The following is a 22,900-nucleotide window of genomic DNA, read 5'->3' on the forward strand; positions in this document are numbered from 1 at the left end:
TTTAGTAGAGACGGGGTTTCACCGTGTTCGCCAGGATGGTCTCTATCTCCGGACCTCCTGATCCACCCGCCTCGGCCTCCCAAAGTGCTGGGATTACAGGCGTGAGCCACGGTGCTTGGCTGTATTATTATTATTTTTTGAGATGGTCTCACTTTGTCACTGTGCCCGGCTAATTTTTGTATTTTTGTAGAGATGGGTTTTGACCATGTTGCCCAGGCTTGCTTCAAACTCCTCAACTGAAGCAATCTGCCTGCCTCGGCTGCGCAAAGTGCTAGCATTACACGTGTGAGCCACCACGCCCAGCCGTGTTATTTATGATTGCATTTCTTTTTTCTTTGAGGCAGAGTTTCGCTCTGTCACCCAGTCTGGAGTGTAGTGGTGTGATCTTGGCTCACTGCAACCTCTGCCGCCGGGGTTCAAGCCATCCTCCCACCTCAGGCTCTTGTGTAGCTGGGATTACAGGTGTATGCCACCACACCCGGTTAATTTATCTTTTTTACTACACTTGATCTTTGCTCAAAGGATGAGATGTGACAATTTAGTAGAGATGGGGTTTCACCATGTTGGCCAGGTGGGTCTGGAATGCTTGACCTCAAGTGATCAGCCCACCATGTCCTCCCAAAGAGCTAGGATTACAGGGTGAGCCACCACGCCCAGCTGATATCATTGGTTTTTTTTTTTTTTTTTTTTTTGAGACAGAGTCTTGCTCTGTCGCCGGGGCTGGAGTGCTGTGGCCGGATCTCAGCTCACTGCAAGCTCCGCCTCCCGGGTTTACGCCATTCTCCTGCCTCAGCCTCCGGAGTAGCTGGGACTACAGGCGCCCGCCACGTCGCCCGGCTAGTTTTTTGTATTTTTAGTAGAGACGGGGTTTCACCGTGTTAGCCAGGATGGTCTCGATCTCCTGACCTCGTGATCCGCCCGTCTCGGCCTCCCAAAGTGCTGGGATTACAGGCTTGAGCCACCGCGCCCGGCTATCATTGGTTTTAAAACACATTCCTGTCCAGGTGAGGTGATTCATGCCTATAATCCCAGCAATTTGGGAGGCTGAGGTGGGTGGATCACCTGAGGTCAACATGGCGATACCCCATCTCTACTAAAAACACAAAAATTAGTTGGGCGTGATGGCGGACGCCTATAATCCCAGCTACTCTGGAGGCTGAGGTAGGAGAATTGCTTGGATCCGGGAGGTGGAGGTTGCAGTGAGCTGAGATTATGCCATTGCACTCCAGCTTGGGTGACAGAGCAAGACTCCATCCCCCCCCAAAAAAAAACAGCAGAAGAAAATAAATAAAGCACATTCCTATCTCATTAAGGCTAAGCTGTACAAAATGTGTCTTATAAATGATACCAAAGATAACAAATATGTGTTTAATCTCTGGATGGGAAAAGGCTTTCTAAACTTAAAGACAAACCTCAAAGGAACATATCCATGGCTTTGACATCAAGAAATTTAAACATTCTATATGTCCAAATATTAAAAAGCAATCATAGGCCGGGTGCAGTGGCTCACACCTGTAATTCCAGCACTTTGGGAGGCTGAGGTGGGTGGATCACTTGAGGTCTGGAGTTACAGACCAGCCTGGCCAACATGGTGAAACCCTATCTCTACTAAAAATACAAAAATTAGCCAGGTGTGATGGTGCATGCCTGTAATCCCAGCTATTTGGTACGTTTTTCCTTCTTTTTTTGAGATGGAGTCTCCCTTTCTTGCCCAGGCTGGAGTACACTGGCAGGATCTCTGCTCACTGCAACCTCCACCTCCTGGGTTCAAGTGATTCTCCTGCCTCAGCCTCCCAAGTAGCTGGGATTACAGGCGCCCGCCACCACGCCTGGCTAATTTTGCATTTTTAGTAGAGACAGGGTTTCATCATGTTGGCCAAGCTGTCTCAAACTCCTGACATCAGGAGATCCACCCACCTCGGCCTCCCAAAGTGCTGGGATTACAAGTGTGAGCCACTGCGCCTGGTGTATCCCAGCAATTTGGGAGGTTGAGGCACAAAAATTGCTTGAACCCGGGAGGTGGAAGTTGCAGTGAGCCGAGATCACATACCTGCACTCCAACCTGAGTGACAAAGTGAGATCCTGTCTTTAAAAAAAAAAAGCAATCATAAATCAGGGCCGAGCATCATGGCTCACACGTAGAATAATTCCAGTGCTTTGAGAGGCCAAGGTGGGAGAATTGCTTGACGCCAGGAATTCATGACTAGCCTGGGCAACATAGTGAGACCCTCATTACAACAAAACAATAGAATTAGTCAGGCCTGGTTGAAAGTGCCTGTAGCCCCAGCTACTCAGGAGGCTGAGTGTGGAGGATGGCTTGAGCCCAGGAGTTCAAGGCTGCAGTGAGCTATGATTGTGTCACGGCACAGAACAAGACATTGTCTGTAAAACAAACAAAAAATACCACCACAAAAGCACAAAAATAATTAAAAGGTAGGCAAACTGAGAAGAATGTTTGGGGCAACTATCCTAAGGGTTAACAGCCTTAACAAAGAGCTCTGTAAACTATAAGAAGTATACCAAGACATGAAGACCACTGAGGCAAGATGGTGAATTTTTTTTTTTTTAGATGGAGTCTCGCTCTGTGGCCCAGGCTGGAGTGCAGTGGTACAATCTCTGCTCACTGCAACCTCCACTTCCCAGGTTCAAGTGAGTCTCCTGCCTCAGCCTCCCCGAGTAGCTGGGATTACAGGTGCCTGCCACCACACCCAGCTACATTTTGTATTTTTAGTAAAGACGGAGTTTCACCATGTTGGTCAGGCTGGTCTTGAGCTCCTGACCTCGTGATCCACTGGCCTTGGCCTCCCAAAGTGGTGGGATTACAGGCATGAGCCACCTCGCCTGGGCTGATGATGAACTTTTTATTTTAAAAAACCTTTGGCTGAGCGTGGTGGCTCATGCTTGTAATCTCAGTACTTTGGGAGGCCGAGGCAGGCAGGTCACTTGAGGTCAGGAGTTCCAGACCAGCCTGGCCAACGTGGCAAAACCCCATCTCAACTAAAAATTAAAAAAAAGTAGGTGTGGTGGCACACACCTGTAATCCTTCTAGATTTGGGAAGCTGAGGCACGAGAATTCCTTGAACCTGGAAGGCAGAGGCTGCAGTGAGCCAGATTGCACCACTGTACTCCAGCCTGGGTGACAGAGTGAGACTGTCTCAAAAACAAAACCAAACAAAAAAACCTTCTTTCATTGCCAGACATGGTGGCTGACACCTGTAATCCCAGCACTTTCTCTGGGCGGCTGAGGTGGGATGATTCCTTGAGTCCAGGAATTCAAGACCAGCTTGGACAACAAAATGAGACCCCATTGCTACAAAAAGAAAAATAAAAAAGTTATCTGAGCAAGGTGGCACATGCCTGTGGTTCTACCTACTCAGGAGGTTGAGGCAGGATTATTTGAGCCGAGGAGGTAGAGGCTGTGGTGAGCCATGTTTGCACCACTGCACTCCAGCCTGGGTGACAGTGAGGCGGTTTCTCAAAAGTAAATAAATAAATAAATAAATAATAAATATTTAAAAACCTTGTTTTAATATAAGTTGGACAATTTATATATAAGGGCATTGGCTATAAATGTATGAAATTTATTCTACCTCACTACTATTCTTTTTTTTTTTGAGACGGAGTCTTGCTCTGTCGCCTGGGCTGGAGTGCTGTGGCCGGATCTCAGCTCACTGCAAGCTCCGCCTTCCGGGTTTACGCCATTCTCCTGCCTCAGCCTCCGGAGTAGCTGGGACTACAGGCGCCGGCCACCTCGCCCAGCTAGATTTTTGTATTTTTAGTAGAGACGGGGTTTCACCGTATTAGCCAGGATGGTCTTGATCTCCTGACCTCGTGATCCGCCCGTCTCGGCCTCCCAAAATGCTGGGATTACAGGCTTGAGCCACCGCGCCCGGCTTACTATTCTTTTTTTTTTGAGATGGAGTTTCACTCTTGTTGCCCAGGCTGGAGTGCCATGGCATGATCTCAGCTGACTGCAACCGCTGCCTCCTGGGTTTAAGCAATTCTCTTGCCTCAGTCTCGCCAAGTGGTTGGGATTACATGTATATGCCACCATGTCTGGCTAATTTTTTTTTTTTTTTGAGAGGGAGTCTTTCTCTGTTGCCCAGGCTGGAGGACAGTGGTGTGATCTCAGCTCACTGCTTCCTCTGCCTCCTGGGTTCAGGCGATTCTCCTGCTTCAGCTTCCAGAGTAGCTGGGGTTACAGGCGTGCGCCACCATGCCCAGCTAATTTTTGTATCTTTAGTAGAGATGGTGTTTCACCATGTTGGCCAAGTTGGTCTCAAACTCCTGACCTCAACTGATCTGCCTGCCTCGGCCTCCCAAAGTGCTGGTATTAGAGGCGTGAACCACCGCACCTGGCCAGACAGAGTCTCTCTTCTTGATTACCATCGCCAAAGTGTTTTCTGAAATGGTACCACAGCTGTGTGCTTCCAGTCCCGTTGGTAGTAGAGGGCGTGGCATGTACCGTCATTCACCCTGCCTGCTCGATCTGCATACCCCTCACATCCAGCAAGCTTTCCTTTACATAGGGCTTATTGCTCTCCTGCTGATCACCTGCCAAAGCCTTCTCTGAGAGTTAACATCCTTGCCAAGGCCTAAGTGGCTTTTGAAGATCAGGCCCTGCTTAGCTCTGGGCTCCTGTCTTTCTTTTTCTTTCTTTTTTTTTTTTTTGAGGCGGAGTCTAACTCTGTCGCCCCTACTGGAGTGCAGTGGCCGGATCTCAGCTCACTGCAAGCTCCGCCTCCCGGGTTTACGCCATTCTCCTGCCTCAGCCTCCCGAGTAGCTGGGACTACAGGTGCTCACCACCTCGCCCGGCTAGTTTTTTTTGTATTTTTAGTAGAGACGGGGTTTCACCGTGTTAGCCAGGATGGTCTCGATCTCCTGACCTCGTGATCCGCCCGTCTCGGCCTCCCAAAGTGCTGGGATTACAGGCTTGAGCCACCGCGCCCGGCCTCCTGTCTTTCTTCTGATGTCCTCTCTACTTTTCTCAAACCTGTCAAAACTGGATTCGGACTCCGTGGCCCTGGGGTTGGAAACATGCTTTGTCTGCATCTTCCCAGGGTGGCACTTAGGCCTGCACTAGCTAAGGTAGCCCTGCGGCAGGGTCCAACACTACCTTATTGTTAATTTGTTTATTGTCTGTGTCCACTAGAGCTGGGGTGACGAGGGTAGCCAGATCAGACCTGGGGAGGCCTGGGAGGCTACGGCATCTTCGGTGTTGGGCAGTGCTGTTAGAAACCACGAACATGACTCATCTGGCAGCATGTGTGCATATGAGGTGAGCCGGGGGCCTCCTCGAATGCGGCGTCTCAGCCTGGGGATTGGACGCACTGTTACCAATTCTGCCCTGGGAGATTCAGCGGTAACCTACCCAGCAGAGGCCGGCGCGCACCCGTGGAGGAGCCCGCGCTCGCGATTCCTCCTCGTGCCAGGGCCCCAGGGCATGCAAGGCCCGCCGACCGTGAGGCGGGTCAAGGGTGCGAGTTCGTTAGGCAAAAACTGGGTACAGGCGCGAGCCACAGGCACGGGAACCTCGCGCCGACCGGGGCCCTAGGCCCGACGACCGCAGGTAAGGGGAAGTGAAGGCACACATGGCTGGGACGTGCCCCAGGCACCATCCGGGTGGCTTCGGGCGCGGGACGTCCGCAGCTCCCAGGACGCTCGACCATCTGCGGCTGATCATCTTCGGCCGGTTTGGGGATAAAGGGGAGACAGGCGGCGCGGGGAGTGGGAACGCCTGAAGGCCGCGCCTCTCCTTTCAGGTCGGCCAGGAGCGCAACGGTAAGAGCCAGGGGGCAAGGGGTAGAAAGACGCCCACCTCTTCAACCCAGAGCTCGGGACTCCTATACAGTCCCATAGGGAACAGGCGGCCGCCATTCCCCTCCCCCACGCTGGCGGGTAAGGCTAGAGAACGGTTTTGAGGAAGACGCATGCGCATGAAACAATTGTAAACCGCTAAGACTCCCCAAGTTCAATATTCGCGGGAAGGCGCATGCGCAATAAAAAGCCCGGCGGGTTTATGGGTGTGGGTGCTGCGCCCAAAACCGAAGCATGTAATAATCCGCCGGCGGACGGTCGGCTGGCTCTTGAAACTACGCATGCGCCAGAGCTCTTTGTGACGCAACGGGGCGGTGCGGGCAGCTGGCTGCGCGTGCGCAGAACTCACACAAAGGGCCTTATTTAGGTTGCGCAGGCGCCCGCTGGCCATTTCGTCTTAGCCACGCAGAAGTCGGGTTTCTGGGTGAGTGTCGGTGGGTCCTCGGTTGCAGTTCAGCGACCACCGAGGGTGCCGTTTTTGCGAGGATTGTTTGTCCTCATACCTGTGGGAGGGCCACGGGGACCTTGGCGAGCTGCGGGCTGCCATCGAGAGCCTCGAGTGGTTCGCTGAATGTCGGCACTGCAGCTGAGGCCTGCAGGCCGCGCTGACTCTATTGTGTGAGAAGTCGGAGGAGGCGGAGCGGAAGCGGCCGCCGCCATTTCCTTTCCTCCACGCTGGCTCTCGGCCCGGGTCCCCACGGTTCGGGGCGCCGAGAGTTGCTGCTCAGAACAGCTTTTGGGGGTCCGGCCGCCGGACGAGGAGGTGTTGGGTATTGGAGCCGCCGGGGTGGGTGCATCCGCCCGGTTTTTGCTTCTTCGAGTGGCCGGTGCGGGTCCGGGGGCGCCTCGGAGGCGGAGGACAGCTTAATTGGCGCTCTCAGGTCTGGTCTTCCTCCCCGCCTTGCAGTTTGTTTCGACGCCGGACCGCGTAAGAGACGATGATGTTGGGCACCGAAGGCGGAGAGGGATTCGTGGTGAAGGTCCGGGGCTTGCCCTGGTCTTGCTCGGCCGATGAAGTGCAGAGGTTTTTTTCTGGTGAGTTAGAACTAGGACGCGGGAGTTCGAGTTCGAGGCCGGGGCGGGCGGGCTGGCGGGCAGCCGGGCTGGGGCGGGGCGGGGCGGGCCGGGCGGGACCCGGGGCGCCCCCTGGCGAGGCGCGGGCGACTACACTCACCGCTGTGTGGCTCGCGCCCGGCTGGCCGCTGTTACGCAATGGAATTTTCGAAAGCCCCGCCCGTCCTCCTGGCCCTTGGGGGACTGCGGCAGATCTGGCAGATTTGTTTATTTCTTTACTATCTTTGAACACCAACTTTTCTTTTATGGGTGTCGTTTTCTCTTTTTCCTTTGTGTTGGGAGTCTCTGTCACCCAGGCTGCAGTGCAGTGGCGCGATCTCGGCTCACTGCAACCTCCGCCTCCTGGGTCGAGCGAGTCTCCTGCTTTGGTCTCGGTAGCTGGGACTAGAGGTGCGCACCACCACGCCCGGCTGATTTTTGGTTTTTTAGTAGAGACGGGGTTTCACCGTGTTGGCCAGGCTGGTCTCGAACTTCTGACCTCAAGTGATCAGCCCATCTCGGTTTCCCAAAATCCTGGGATTACAGGCGTGAGCCACCGCGCCTGGCCCGAGTGTCTTTTTGCGGAAAGATAAATGGGCATAGGTGGGTTTCCGCCTCAATCTTGAGAAAATCGCTGAGTAATTAGACAAATAATAGTAATGTTTTTCAATATCTTGAAGTGTAACGTCTTGTTTCCAGTTTTGGTGTTTCCTTGAAAAGGAGCATTCTTCGGAAAGTTAAAATGTCATGTCTTAATTTCAGTTTTCCTAATCAGGATTTGGTAATTGAAGAGTGTTTGCTCATCTAGTTCTTAATTTGGCTCACTATACAATTGAAAACACTGAAACCCAGGGAAGTGTTTTTGCAGTCCCTAGGTTTCCTGAATATTTTCTATCAGAATGTCCTTGTTCCCATTATTAGACTGGGAAAAATTAGAGTGATAAAATTCTACTTGTGTGAAATTGACAGCTTTTGGCAAGATGTTTGTAGTGTTGACTTACTATCTGAATTTAGCATTGGTAACGGAAAACGACCTGTAAAACAAGAACCAAGTACACTGGAAGCCACCTTGCAGGGGGGCAACACTGGGTTTGGCTTCAGCTGTGCAACTTGGAGCATTTTAGCTTGGTAACACTGATCCCCTTTCAGGTGAGTATTGGGCCTGTAATTTGGATTTGAATGAGAAACCGTAATGTGGCTGCTGGTAAGGTAAAACTGACAAACGCGCCAGACCAAAACAACTCGCAAGGAAGTATGTTTGCCATAAAGTCACGAAGTCCAGGCTTGATAATGTTCTGAGAAATTGATAAAAGATGTGTGATGTGGACATAAGTAGCAGGGACTTGAGAGAAATTCATTCTGAAACTGCTTTGAATATTGTATGTTCATGGGTTGGAAATATATCCCCTTGGGAATGAGGTTTTTTTTTTTTATTGGAGTTTCAGGAGTTGGTAATATCGTCATTATGTGAAGGCTTCACAAGTTATGTAATTTGTAGTGGCGACATGGAATAGACATTTCATCTGTGTCACCCAGAGGTGATTTTAGGTTTTAAATTCCATATTAACGGTTGTTTTCTTTCCAGACTGCAAAATTCAAAATGGGGCTCAAGGTATTCGTTTCATCTACACCAGAGAAGGCAGACCAAGTGGCGAGGCTTTTGTTGAACTTGAATCAGAAGATGAAGTCAAATTGGCCCTGAAAAAAGACAGAGAAACTATGGGACACAGATATGTTGAAGGTTTGATTTACATTGCCCTAGTTACAGTAATTAAAGCATTAAACAATAGAGGTCTTACCCCTTCTGAATTTTAGGTATTTGACTGCATGGAAATGGTCATCTAAGGGAGTTTGTGGCAGCTCTTCCTAGCTTATCTAAAGACCCAGGAAGTCTGAACTTTGTTATCTAATTTTCCAAAAGTGACTAATTCTAAGCACCTCTTTCAGTATTCAAGTCAAACAACGTTGAAATGGATTGGGTGTTGAAGCATACTGGTCCAAATAGTCCTGACACGGCCAATGATGGCTTTGTACGGCTTAGAGGACTTCCCTTTGGATGTAGCAAGGAAGAAATTGTTCAGTTCTTCTCAGGTATGTAGTCATGTTTGTTGATGAGCAGTGAGTTTTGGCTAGCTTCTGCAAGGTGATTTAGTAGACCTTAAAGTTGAGTAGCTTAGGTATTTCAATAGGTTGTAAATTGCCAATGAATTAATGTTTTCTTCCTAGAGACCTTCAAATAATTTAAGCCCATCTTAAAGGTGGAAATGAAGTACTTCCAAAATGTTAACTTTGCCTATATTTAGTATTATAGTTCAGAGTAGATCTTTCATTGAGGATTGCCCTCAACAGCTTAACTGCTTTTCCTCACATTGGTGTCCAGCTAAGTACCTCACGTTAAAGGTAAGATCCCTTAACATCAGATTAGTGTGATGAATTAGGTTGTTGTAAATTATGGCAAGTGTCTGTATTGTTGCAAGAGACACATATTTGGGTCATGTGACCAGAATGGTCTAATTCTCTTTAATACAGAAGTCGATTTATGAAAGACTTGGTTTAACCAGTGTGATATAAACTTACTGAAAATCAGATGCAGTGAGAGTAGTTTGAATGCTTGTAGTCTCAGTATCTGAAATAACGTGTTTTGAAATTGTTCCTGGGCCTAAAGTATTTGAATGTTTTTATGCTGAAGAGCTGATAAGATTGCATGTTTAACAATGTTAGATATCATATATTTTAAATATTAATATTTATGATGTGATACACTGGAAGCAAGAAATCCTTTCATGGTTTAGTGTAGTATGTTAAAAATTTATATATGTATCAAGTCCTAATGTCAGAATTTTAAAAATCAAGTCTTGTTTTGTTTTTACTCTAAATTGGTGAGAATTGAATGCTATCTGTCAACGTTAAATATGAACATAATTTCATATCTTCTAGGAAAGTGCTTTAAGTCCTTTTTGTAAGCTTGGGAATGTATCCACGGAAAGGATTTTTCATAGACGGAATTTCCAGAAGTGAATCATAACTACTGTTAGAGCATAAGCATGCATGATTGTGCTGTGTAGATCAGTTTTGTTGAAAGTTTAGATTGTTGTATTTGTCAATTATAATTTAATGTTTTAGTTTTTATATGAAATGTTTAAATGTATACCTTTTTAAAGACTTGAAGTTCCAATAACTTAAAGCATTGAAATATAAAATGAGGTAAAAGGTGTTTTGAATTTAGTAAAACTGTTATTTAATGCTTAAAACTTAGTTGAATTCTTGTATAATTCTCAACATTAAGTTGCATAGATATGTGTTCTTAAGTTGTTGAATTCTTAATGCATCCTGTGTTCAGCAAGTTTTTTGTTTTAATATATACTGTACCACGGGTGTGTTAAGAATATTTACACTTCGTAATAATGGAACTTCATATTATTGCAATGCATATTTAAAGAGTACTTGTTGAAAGCATACCATTCACCTAAAGTTAAAAATTCTGGTTTATTTAAAGCTATAAGAAGAATCATTTCTGGGCTTGTGATGTTAATATTGCCCCCCTACTGGGGTTATTTGTCCTTGGGTTGAAGGGTTGGAAATCGTGCCAAATGGGATAACATTGCCGGTGGACTTCCAGGGGAGGAGTACGGGGGAGGCCTTCGTGCAGTTTGCTTCACAGGAAATAGCTGAAAAGGCTCTAAAGAAACACAAGGAAAGAATAGGGCACAGGTGGGGATGGATGGTTGGTTGGATATGTCACTTTTCTTATGGTAAACAGTTAAATCCATATTCTCTCTGCTTAAAATAAGAAATTAATGTTTTGTAGTCCTAGGTAATTGATGTTTTGCCATGATTTCCAAACTTTTCTTGTGTCAGTCCCATGTTACACGCAAACTAAATTTTAGGTTTAAAATTTGTCCCTAGTTAATTGGTCTACTTGACAATTTTGTGAGTCTTATTAACCCCAATCAATAGAGTTGAGAGACTATGGCTTTAAAAAATTAATGCAAACCTGGCTTTAGCTGTAATAACACCCACCTAGAGTAAATTAATATTACCATAAGAAAATGTGATACTTTCTGATCTTGTTTTTAAAGTTGAAATGCAACAAACTTTTTCTTGCTGTATATAAATATTCTGCATAGTATTAATAAGCATAGCTTTCAAGAAATTGTCACAAAAGGTTTTATTCTCTTTGCTTGTGACTATTTTTCATTGAAGCATGCGCTTACCTATGCTGATTCTTACTAAAAGCATAGGCTGGGGTATTTATTGGCGAAAGGAAATGTGTAGTGTGGGCTAGACTGTTGGTGGAGGCTGGCTTTTTAGCCCACTTGCTGTACGTGCTGCCAATGGATTTAAGACTTGAAATGTTGAAAGTTGAGTGGAATTATTTCCCTCCTAAAACATTTATTTACAGTACTCCTCTCTACCCCTAAGGTTGGGCTCTGCCTCAAGAGGAGTGAGTTGTTTTTTTCTGTAAAGTTTACATTGTCTTACTGTTTATTGAGTGAATTTCTGGTCATTGCCTATGCAAATATAAGAAATCTGGCTTTAAATATTAGTCAGTTTCATGGCTATGACTAGATTGTATTTCTTGTATAACTAAATACCTGTATAAAATGAACTAATGTTTTCTCTCCCCTCCCTACCCCTTCCTTATGAACGATGCTTTAGGTATATTGAGATCTTTAAGAGCAGTAGAGCTGAAGTTAGAACTCATTATGATCCACCACGAAAGCTTATGGCCATGCAGCGGCCAGGTCCCTATGACAGACCTGGGGCTGGCAGAGGGTATAACAGCATTGGCAGAGGAGCTGGCTTTGAGAGGATGAGGCGCGGTGCTTATGGTGGAGGTATGGGAGAATTTGCAAGGTTTGGCAAGTAGTCCGTTCCTTTGTTTAGGTGTTTTGTTTGATGGATTGTACTTTGTCTTTCAGGCTACGGAGGCTATGACGATTACAATGGCTATAATGATGGCTATGGATTTGGGTCAGATAGATTTGGAAGAGGTAAGGTAAGAATTGAATTTCTCAGTTGAAGGATGCTTACACTCTTGTCCATCTAGACCTCAATTACTGTTTTTCAGGAATGTCTGATCACAGATACGGGGATGGTGGCTCTACTTTCCAGAGCACAACAGGACACTGTGTACACATGCGTGGATTACCTTACAGAGCTACTGAGAATGACATTTATAATGTAAGTGTGCGATGAACTCGCAGGTCAGTATTTCAGTATGGCAGTAAAAGTCTGAGCCTTACTCTGTAAATGTGAGCACTGTGTTAGAAATTGTAGTTTTATTTTGTAACATTAGAAAGTTGATTTAATTCTTTGAAATGCCTTGTGTTGTAGTTTTTTTCACCACTCAATCCTGTGAGAGTACACATTGAAATTGGTCCTGATGGCAGAGTAACTGGTGAAGCAGATGTCGAGTTTGCAACTCATGAAGATGCCGTGGCAGCTATGTCAAAAGACAAAGCAAATATGCGTAAGTGTGATGGAGCGTTTGTGGGCTCTTAACAGGTGATTGCATGACTAACATTTACAATAGAGAAATGGAAAAATAAGGATGTATGAGAAGTTTCCTCTTCAGTAATAGATTAATTATTGGGGAATGGGGGGCAGTGTGTTGAAGAAGCTTTGGGTTTTAAAAATTAGTATAATGGATTTGTGATACCCACATCTTGAAGTGTATATCCTTAATTGACAATATAGATGAATATGTAAAGGCTAGATATTGCAGTTAAAGTAGATCACCTAAGAGAAGTAGCTAGAATTTTCTTTGCCACAAAGTATTTGAAGTTCACAGATCTACTTGTTTAAAAACTTGATAAAAGTGCTTATCCTGTTTTGTTTCACCAACAAACATTTTCAAACTTTTTTTTTCTCATTTCAGAACACAGATATGTAGAACTCTTCTTGAATTCTACAGCAGGAGCAAGCGGTGGTGCTTACGGTAGCCAAATGCTAGGAGGCATGGGTTTGTGTAAATATCACTTTAGTGTCTTTTTTTTAAGCTAACCTTGTATGCCTTTTCTCTCATTTCAGAACACAGATATGTAGAACTCTTCTTGAATTCTACAGCAGGAGCAAGCGGTGGTGCTTATGGTAGCCAAATGATGGGAGGCATGGGCTTGTGTAAATATCGTTAGTTTTTTTAAAAACCAAAACGTTTATATCTGTATAAGTTGTTAATCTATTTATTTAATAAGTTTAGCATAACAAACTTAGGCAAAGAAAGCAGTTTCTTGATATTTGAATTTTGTATCTGGCTTACTTAAATCCTTGTGTTATGAAGTTCCTTAGGATAGATAATTCAAATTAGATTTAAGTACTCTTGGGGGAGGGGACTACGGAGTGAAACTACTTAAATTTTCTGAGTATAAAGTTTAAAGTAGCAAAATAGGATTAAGATAAATGTGGGCATAATTAGGTGTATTGACATGCCTTTGATATATCTAAGGGGGAACCCCACTAAATCCAGTCAAACAGTTTCATAAGATCTTCACAAAATGCCTCTACTTAGGGAATCTTGTGGATTTTAGTCCTGCTGATGTATATACCGTTAGCACTTTGGTTTATAAATATTTGAGTAGCTCAGATGATGGATAGAAGGGTAGCCCGGTTATAGACAGTAGGCAGAAGGAGGCAGAGGGTTATAGTAATAAAAGATCAAGACTGGAAAATATAGATATAGAATTACAAGCCGGGTACCACCAGGTACCACATTACATAAGGAACAAGGTTCTAAAGTTTTCTTAACTTAACAGCAAACCAGTCCAGTTATGGTGGCCCAGCCAGCCAGCAGCTGAGTGGTGGTTATGGAGGCGGCTATGGTGGCCAGAGCAGCATGAGTGGATACGGTAAGCCTGTTTTTTTAATATACTTAGAATTAAGTTTTAGGCAGGTTTCTTTAGTTGGGAAGATGGAGGCTCCTTTTTGGTGAAATTGGATTATTAAATGTATGCTTTCAATCCAAATGTGTTACTAGCTTAATTTTCAGAAACAATCATTGGGAGGGGGAAGTGTTCTGTGAATAAAAAACTAGTCATTGCAACTTTGGAATACTGTCGAGCCAGAAAATACCTGCCTCCATTTATTGAAACATTAAATAAAGTTGTTCGGTTTTTTGTCTTTTGGTTAGCATTACATCAATTTTAGATGGAGAATTTGGAATAGTAGAATGGTGGTTGGGTTCATGACTGTATTTATTAGTCAGTTAACCTAGGATTGGTTTTATTTATTTTTTTTCAATTGGTCTAAAGAATGGTGATTTTGGTATTATAGTCTTACCCTACAAAATCCTTTTGCAGACCAAGTTTTACAGGAAAACTCCAGTGATTTTCAATCAAACATTGCATAGGTAAATATTTTCTCAAAAAATATAATTTAAATTCCCAATAGCAAATACTGATATGTTGTAATAATACTTCCTATAGCAGTCAATGGCTCTGACTTAACTCCATGGAGGCTGCCATTTGGGCACAGTGAGTTGCCTTTAGTCCACCTTGGTTGTCTCACTTCCTGCCCACCATGAATAGGAAAAGCAAGAGACTTCCCCTGTGCTCCCTTTTCTCAAATGCCATTTGAGGGACACATTGTGAATGTTTATGGTAAATTTTTTAAAAAAATGCGTTGTGTAGCTTAAAAATACGAAGTAATTTTGCAATTTTTGAAAAACACTAGTTTTCCTTTAAACTTAATTTTTCGTGTTGATCCTGAAGAATCCGTTAAAATGGTAGCACAAGAGTCTGGCAAGTTGGTACTACAGAGAAAAGGGGTTAATTGAGGCTTGTTTGGAGTCGGGATTCCCCTTTCCCAAACATGCGTCTTGCCACTTGGACAGCAGCCATTTGTACTCGTATACTTTTTAAACTTTTTCTTGGAATACTATATTTTATTTGACTGGTAGTCTGACATTACTCCTAACTTGTCAAATTGATCTCTTTACAGGTAACCAAGGAGCAATGAACAGCAGCTACTATAGTAGTGGAAGCCGTGCATCTATGGGCGTGAACGGAATGGGAGGGATGTCTAGCATGTCCAGTATGAGTGGTGGATGGGGAATGTAATTGATCTATCCTGATCACTGACTCTTGGTCAACTTTTTTTTTTTTTTTTTTTAAAGAAAAAAAACTTCAGTTTAACAGTTTCTGCAATACAAGCTTGTGATTTATGCTTACTCTAAGTGGAAATCAGGATTGTTATGAAGACTTAAGGCCCAGTATTTTTGAATACAATACTCAATCTAGGATGTAACAGTGAGGCTGAGTAAACTATAACTGTTAAACTTAAGTTCCAGCTTTTCTCAAGTTAGTTATAGGATGTACTTAAGCAGTAAGCGTATTTAGGTAAAAGCAGTTGAATTATGTTAAATGTTGCCCTTTGCCACGTTACATTGAACACTGTTTGGATGCATGTTGAAAGACATGCTTTTATTTTTTTGTAAAACTCAATATAGGAGCTATGTCTACAATTAAAAGTGAAACATTTTGGCATGTTCGTTAATTCTAGTTTCATTTAATAACCTGTAAGGCACGTAAGTTTAAGCTTTTTTTTCTTTTCTTTTTTTTTTTAAGTTAATGGGAAAATTTTGAGACGCAATACCAGTACTTTAGGATTTTGGTCTTGGTGTTTGTATGAAATTCTGAGGCCTTGATTTAAATCTTTCATTGTATTGTGATTTCCTTTTAGGTATATTGCGCTAAGTGAAACTTGTCAAATAAATCCTCCTTTTAAAAACTGCACTCTGTCTTGTCTGTGCTTCAGTGTCATGTGGACTGAGTCTTGGTGCTCTGTGCCCACCTGGGGCCTAGGGCCACATCTCTGGCTGTGGCAGAGAGGCTTGGCAGTTGAGGCTGTTGTGTAGATGTCTTCAGACTTCCCTCCAGTGCAACTGAAGGTAAACTCGTCTTTGGGGCCCTTGTGGAAGGCCTGTATGTCATTTGGCTGCACAGGACCTGATCTGAACTTGGCCTATAACTTGTTAAGCACTTGCACAAAGCAAAGGGGGAGGTGCCAGTGCCCTCACTGCATGGCCTGCATGTCTATGAGGCCTTCATGCTTGGCTGGGAAGGTGCTGGAGGCACAGGAGGTAATGATGAATATGTGGGTTTCTTCTAGCTCACGGGTGGTTTTTTTTTTCTTTTTTTGAGGCGGAGTCTTAGTCGTCTCAGGCTGGATTGCAGTGGCGTGATCTCGGCTCACCTGCAACCTCCACCTTGCAGACTGAAGCCATTCTCCTGCCTCAGCCTCCCAAGTAGCTGGGGTTACAGGTGCCCGCCACCACTCCAGGCTAATTTTTTTATATTTCTAGTAGACAGCGGGGTTTCACAATGTTGGCCAGTCTGGTCTCCAACTCCTGACCTCGTGATCTGCCCACCTCAGCCTCCCAAAGTACTGGGATTATAGGCTTCAGCCACTGTTGCAGCCTTCACAGATGGTTTTTCAAATTGAGGTTTTGAACTTTTATATTTTTGGCTCATTCCTAAACATCAATTCCACTTGGAAGTGGAATTACATGTAAATTGCCTGAGATAGAGTGGTAAGTAGTGATTGAGAGCTAATGTAACTAGTTTAAATGAACTCTAAATATATCCCCGTTTTGGTAGTTCAGAGCTCCAACATGATGCTAGGAAGTATTCAAGCTGCTTTAAAGTGTACCTGAGTGCCACACTTTGAGATTAATTCAGGAGTCCTTTATTAGCCGGCGACCGAGAGACCACTAAGGCACGAAATTCTCTCCGAAGGGGCTAGATTTTTTTTGATACTTTGTTTAGAGATGGGAGGGGGATTCTAGCTGCAGCAATCTTACAGAAGAAAAACAGACAAAGTTGAAAAGACAAATGGTTACTGGAAAACAGTTCCAGGTGCAGGGGCTTTAAATTCATCACAAGGTGATAGGTGTGGGGGCTCTGGCGTTACCTATGGGACAAACGGGGCTTTATGGTACCATCTCCGAGTAAATTGCTGGGAACTGCTCGCCTCAGCACCTTATCAGTTAATTGCACTCTGATATGCTGAGAGCTTACACAAGTTAAGTCCTTGAGGAAGCCGGTGGGTGAGGAGCCCTTGATATCTCGTAAATGAAGGAGCCAAATGGGGGCCGTCCGGCTTTCTCAGCTAAGGGAGAGTCTGTTCATACTAAAAACAAGATTAGGTATCTAAGGGAGAGTCTGTTCACTCAATACAAGGTGTTAATAGTTTGGTACTGAGGCCCAGTATTGAGAAGGATTGAGGGTTCCTTCTCTGGGTCATGAGTTAACTGTGGTACATTTAGGGATAAAGCTTGCCCTGTTAGAGAAGGGACTAATCCAGAGCCATATGGTTAGTCTAGGCCAGGGGCAGTGGCTGACACCTGTAATTTCAACACGTTGGGAGGCTGAGGTGGGTGGATCACCTGAGGTCAGGAGTTCGAGACCAGCCTGGCCAACATGGGGAAACCCTGTCTCTACTAAAAAATACAAAAATTAGCTGGATGTGGTGGTACACACCTGCAATACCAGCTACTGAGGCAGGGGAGAATTGCTTGAAACCGGGAGGCAGAGGTTGCAGTGAGCCAAGATCACGTCGTCGTACTCCAGTCTGGGCAACGAGAGAAATTTGTTTCAAAAAAAAGTCAACGCATTATGGTTCTTTGGAATCTAGTGCTCCATAGCTTGTTTGCAGTGACTTAATTAACCACCTGACCTTGTTAGTTGGAATCTGCATTTTAAACAAAATCCTGACCACTCACCCCTACCTCAGTTGACTTGGGAAGTGCTGCCTTAGAACATCTGTCCTTCGTTTCTCAGGCTGGGTAAAGGTGGTATGTTACCAGACCAGGGACTGGAGATGCCAGAGTTAGGGCTTAGAATGTGTTTGAATTTGTGAGTAGGGAAGTTATCTTGACCAAATATTGCCAACTTTGAAAATGGGTGTGATAAATTTTACTTAAACACAACTGTCAGGCACAGAGGTGGGAACCTCCTGCATGTTTTTATACTGAGCTGCCAGAACTGACTGGAAGTAGGGGAGGGATGGATTACTCTGCTTTTGTGTGTAGATGAAAGCTAAGACTCAAGTGAACTGACTTGCCTAAGGCTGCCCAGCAAGTTAGGGGTCCACACTGGGTGTATTGAAAAGGCACAGATGTCATATATGCCAGTTAGGGGTAGTGAGTGAGAGGCAGTTTTTTCCTCAAAGTTTGGCCCTGTATGATGGCAGCTGCTACGGTGAGGTGAGGGAAGGGGAGGGCTGCCACTGTGCTTCCCTAATAGGGTTGGAAACCTGCTAGGACATGGCTTTGGAGCAGGGCAGACCTCGTCTTGAAGTCTGGCCGCACGGTCCTAAGCTGTATAGGATGGTGGGTGAATCCTTGAGCCTTGCCCAAGCTCCCACCTTTTCCATCTTGAGAGCGGTTTGAGGGAGGGAGCGGCAGAGGAGGAAACTCAGTCGAGGGTGCCATGCAAGCATCTACCAGGGCTGACCAGGTCGTGGGGGAGCCCAGAGGAGAGGTGGGATCCTGAGGCCTGGATTTGGTGAGGGTGGGGAGCCTGTGGGAAGGGAAGGTAGGGTCCTGGACAAGGTGTATGTCTAGAAGATGAAGGATGAGGCCTGGAAGACTGACTCTTGGCTGTCTGGACTTGACCGGAAGAGAGCCCCAGGCCATTGGCTGTTTGGGGGTGGGGGCCTCCGAGGGAGGGACTGGAAGCCAGTCTTAGCACTGCATTTGAAATGTAAAAAATGACTGCCTGCCAAGTGCCTTTCCACAGGTGTCTACATCTGTAACCTATCAAACTCCCAATTATGTATGTGAACTATTCTTGCACTTTGGTGACAGGCTTGGGGTCACTTCCTCTGCCTGTTGGTGGCACGCTGCCCCTGCAAACTGCCCTTGGCTCACCAGGCACAGCCCTGCAGGCTCTGGGGCAGCACCAACAGCCTCCTGCTCACGCTGGGCTTGGGCACGAGGGGTGCTGAGGCCTCCTCTGGTACGGTGGGCTCTTTGGAAGTTGACACAAGCTTCTGCATGCGCCAGAGTGAAAAATAAATGATTTTATTGCTGGACCAACGATAGGTAGTCACAAGGGCATGAAATGGCAGATTTCTTGACTGAAGCAGAGAAGGCACACTGACAGACCCCACGTGTGTCAAACGCTGTACAGGAGTCAGGTTTTTAGAAGGGAGGTGGGAGAGGGAAACTACTCACTAGCAGAACTGAACTGCTGTAAAACAGGTTAAATTCTTTGAAAAGTGAAAAATGATAGTAGCAAAATCACGAAGTTGTATCTGAACCAGAGCCGTGATGTAACCAAGTAAGATGGACGTTTCCATCCAGAGGAGTTAATTCCGAACGAATCACGGTCAGGTGAGAGCGGCTGGTTCTGGCACGCTGTCTTCTGGAGTGCCAGTGGCCGGGCGAGAAATTGGATTCTTTCCTTCGATTCTCTTGGGAAAGAACACATTTCCCAAGCCCCCGGAGACCCACAGGGCTTGGCGCTGCCCGCGAGGCTGTGCTCCCGAGGACGGACACTCAGGAGGCCGTGGAGGAGCAGCGCTGAAGGAGCAGGGTGTGGCAGCCATCGCACACTCGCACCGGCTTGGGGTAGGAGGGCAGGGCCAGCTCGTTGCTGGAGCAGGTGTTGCAGAAGATGTGGCCACAGTTCCGGCAGTGGTGCTAGAGGACGGGAAGAAGGCAGTCACACGACACCCAGGGAAAAGCCATCTGCACACCCTCCCTGCTTCCTGACCCAGAAGCGCATCATTTGTTTGGAATGGGTTCTTTTTTTTTTTTTTTGAGACGGAGTCTTGCTCTGTCGCCCAGGCTGGAGTGCAGTGGCGTGATCTGGGCTCACTGCAAGCTCTGCCTCCGGGTTCACGCCATTCTGCCTCAGCCTCCCGAGTAGCTGGGACTACAGGCGCCCGCCACCACGCCCGGCTAATTTTTGTATTTTTAGTAGAGACGGGGTTTCACCATGTTAGCCAGGATGGTCTCCATCTCCTGACCTCGTGATCCGCCCGTCTCAGCCTCCCAAAGTGCTGGGATTACAGGCATGAGCCACCGTGCCTGGCCTGGAATGGGTTCTTACGTTTCTGTGGAGTGGTGAGGGCTGTGTGCAAATAGGGTTTTTTTGTTTGTTTTTTTTTTTTTTTTGAGACAGTCTCACTCTTGTTGCCCAGGCTGGAGTGCAGTGGCATGATCTGGGCTCACTGCAAGCCCCACCTCCCGGGTTCACACCATTCTCCTGCCTCAGCCTCCCGAGTAGCTGGGACTACAGGCGCCCACCATCATGCCCGGTGCCTTTTGTATTTTTAGTAGAGACGGGGTTTCACCGTGTTAGCCAGGATGGTCTCGATCTCCTGACCTTGTGATCCGCCCACCTTGGCCTCCCAAAGTGCTGGGATTACAGGCGTGAGCCACTGCGCCCGGCTTTTTTTTTTTTTGAGTCTGGTGCCCAGGCTGGGGTGCAGTGGCATAATCTCGGCTCACTGCAACCTCTGCCTCAGGTTCAAGCGGTTCTCCTGCCTCAGCCTCTCAAGTAGCTGGGATTACAGGCGTCCACCACCATGCCCAATTAGTTTTTGTATTTTTTTAGTAGAGATAGGGTTTCACCATCTTGGCCATACTGGTCTTGAACTCCTGACCTCGTGATCCACCCGCCTCGGTCTCCCAATGTGCTGGGATTACAGGCATGAGCCACCATGCCCGGCCTAAGGGTCTTAAGACAAAAAGTTTACTTTTGCTGTACTTCATCATTAAGCCAGCCAGCTACGGGAAGAGTCTGGTTCGTTCTCTTTGCTGCATTCCAAGGGGGTGGGAGTGGGTCTTCCCCTTTCTTTTTCTTTTTTTTTTTTTTTTTTGAGACGGAGTCTCGCTCTGTCACCTGGGCTGGAGTGCAGTGGCCGGATCTCAGCTCACTGCAAGCTCCGCCTCCCGGGTTTACGCCATTCTCCTGCCTCAGCCTCCTGAGTAGCTGGGACTACAGGCGCCCGCCACCACGCCCGGCTAGTTTTTTGTATTTTTTTTAGTAGAGACGGGGTTTCACCGTGTTAGCCAGGATGGTCTTGATCTCCTGACCTCGTGATCCGCCCGTCTCGGCCTCCCAAAGTACTGGGATTACAGGCTTGAGCCACCGCGCCCGGCCGGGTCTTCCCCTTTCCAAACAGGTTCCCTAAGTGCCTGATAAGACACGGAGATGAGCACCTGTGCAGCCTCTGCTTCTGTGGTTCCACAGATGGGAACAGCCAGGCCTTGTAGACACACATGATCTCAGGCAGCCTCAGGCTGTGGTTTCTAGCTCTGAGCGTACTGCAAGGCACTGCCTGAAACCCGGGGTGGGGAGTCGGGGGTGGCTGTGGCTTCCTCTTTTCCAAAGCTAGGCTGTTGATGGGAACAGACAGAACATGGCGGTGGCAGTGTTTCCTTTAGCTCCCAGTTTTGCTTATATCCAACTCTTCCCCTACCCAGCTGGTCTTGGTGAGACTATTAATAAGGCCCTGTCAACCCTAGACCCAAGGGTGAGCCTAGGACCTTGTTTTCAGAATCTAAAAGATGGGGACGAGCACCCTGCCTAGATCACCGATGATTTTTGGTGACCTGCTGCCCTGTAGGTTCCCCCAAAGATTCTGTTTTTGCCTAAGTTGGGCCAGATTTTGGTCCTGCCGCACACAGAGAATTTTCAATGACAATCCCCTACAGCAGCTCGGCACAAGGAGCCCTATCTCCCCAAAAATCATTGTCGGTTACTGAAAGGATGTGCTGGAGACCAGGAGCCTGACTGGCCAAGGCTTCCCAGAAAGAGGGTGCCAGGATGGAAAGCCATCTGCACAGGCAAGCAGGAGAGGCGGGGCTGCCCATCTGCCAGCCAGTGAGCACAGTCAGGGCAGTGGGCCTGGTCTGATGCGGGCTTCTGGAACCAGAGAAAGGGGAATCTCAGTGGGCAATGACCCAGGGCACTGGGAGGGTGGGTGGAGTCCCCACATACATACCTTTCTCCGGGAAATGGAGAACTCCTTCTCACACTGCCGACAGTGCGTCGCTTCGTCATCTTTCAGCCAGGCGTGGCCCTGAGGAGGAAAGGACATTCTAGAATCTACTTTCTGTCTAAGCCCCTGATGAGTGCGTAGCTGTGTTCCGGCTGCATCCATGGTCCCTCACAGCACCTGTTTCCTAGTGAGGCACTGTTTCCTCTCCATCAGATGTGGCCTCACAGGACTGTCATCAACGGGCCCTTTCCCGGTCTGGCTGCAGCCAGGATTCCTGCGTCCTAGCTCCACGCACCACCTGCCTCTGCAGGCTGCCCTGGGGCCTCAAGGCAGTCTCCAGCATCTGCTCACTCAGGCACAACCCCACTTTCCATCAGTTCCCTTTGGCTGAAGCAAGCAGAGCGAGCTTCTGGTGCCTGCAACCCTAGACCCTGCCTGAGACACTGGTCGAAGGGACTAGCTGAACTGGCAGGCGTGGCGGAAGGGCCAAATCTGAGTGAGACTGGAACACTCGCTGACGCTGACGCTGATCACTGTGGAGAGACAGAAGGTGATGGACAGCGGGCACTGCATCCCACAGGCCTGAGGAAGCGCTTCTCCTTGCGGGCCAAAGCCCTGGTTCTTGAACAGCCCTGGGGAGCAGACGGACTCCATTCCACAGGGGAGGCGGTCGAGGCTTTGAAAGGTGGCTCTTGGGAAGGCTTTCTCAGGGAGAAGCAGCACCTGTGATTTATTCAGGCTTGGGGACTGGGGTGTTCCAGGAGTCAAAGGCATGAGGTACTTTTCTGGCCTGTTAGCATCTGCTGGATGTGATTTTCTTGCTGACAAACAGCAGAAAAGGTAGAGCTAGAGTCACACACCCTTGGGGCTGCCAGTGTGTGCCCAGGACGTTCATCCTGACATCAAAGAACTCTGGCGGCTCTAGAGTCCTGCTTTACGATTTTTATCCTCCCTGATACTGTGAAACTGATATTACCTAGAAGTCCAGGCTGCTGTTAATTGCTGCCCCTGACCTGACACTTGGAAGTTAGATGCCCAGAGACATTAGGGTCCCTGCTCTGCACCACGTGGGAGAGT

The 22,900-nt window shown here is 46.9% G+C and overlaps 2 protein-coding genes across 14 annotated transcripts in view; one reads left to right on the forward strand and one right to left on the reverse strand.

Annotated features, from left to right (window-relative positions):
• Window positions 1-5,295: 5,295 nt before the first annotated feature.
• Window positions 5,296-15,603, forward strand: HNRNPH1 (heterogeneous nuclear ribonucleoprotein H1). Of its 12 annotated transcripts, none has more exons than XM_026448441.1 (14): window positions 5,296-5,570; window positions 6,726-6,853; window positions 8,457-8,612; window positions 8,819-8,962; window positions 10,444-10,582; window positions 11,531-11,709; window positions 11,794-11,865; window positions 11,922-12,055; window positions 12,209-12,344; window positions 12,753-12,812; window positions 12,905-12,994; window positions 13,627-13,719; window positions 14,170-14,219; window positions 14,810-15,579. In XM_026448441.1, exons 2-13 carry the CDS (start codon window positions 6,757-6,759, stop codon window positions 14,217-14,219), a joined length of 1,350 nt encoding a protein of 449 aa, XP_026304226.1. In that variant the 5' UTR covers window positions 5,296-5,570; window positions 6,726-6,756; the 3' UTR covers window positions 14,810-15,579. The 12 variants fall into 12 exon arrangements, with proteins under 12 accessions (XP_026304226.1, XP_023049493.1, XP_023049491.1 ...); XM_023193723.2 differs by lacking the exon at window positions 14,170-14,219 and adding an exon at window positions 6,186-6,242 and having other exon boundaries at window positions 5,553-5,570; XM_023193724.2 differs by lacking the exons at window positions 5,296-5,570; window positions 14,170-14,219 and adding exons at window positions 5,765-5,782; window positions 6,186-6,242.
• A 3,274-nt stretch (window positions 15,604-18,877) lies between these two features.
• RUFY1 (RUN and FYVE domain containing 1) overlaps window positions 18,878-22,900 on the reverse strand; it is a 64,198-nt gene continuing 60,175 nt past the window's right edge. For both annotated transcript variants that reach the window (XM_023193658.2, XM_023193657.2), the window contains 2 exons: window positions 21,827-21,904; window positions 18,878-19,514 (listed from right to left, as the gene is read on the reverse strand). In XM_023193658.2, the coding sequence (XP_023049426.1) occupies window positions 19,371-19,514; window positions 21,827-21,904 (222 nt within the window). In that variant the 3' untranslated portion in view covers window positions 18,878-19,370. The remainder of the gene's footprint in view (window positions 19,515-21,826; window positions 21,905-22,900) is intronic.

This window comes from Piliocolobus tephrosceles, chromosome 4, assembly GCF_002776525.5.
Source record: "Piliocolobus tephrosceles isolate RC106 chromosome 4, ASM277652v3, whole genome shotgun sequence".
NCBI classification, from domain to species: domain Eukaryota; kingdom Metazoa; phylum Chordata; class Mammalia; order Primates; family Cercopithecidae; genus Piliocolobus; species Piliocolobus tephrosceles.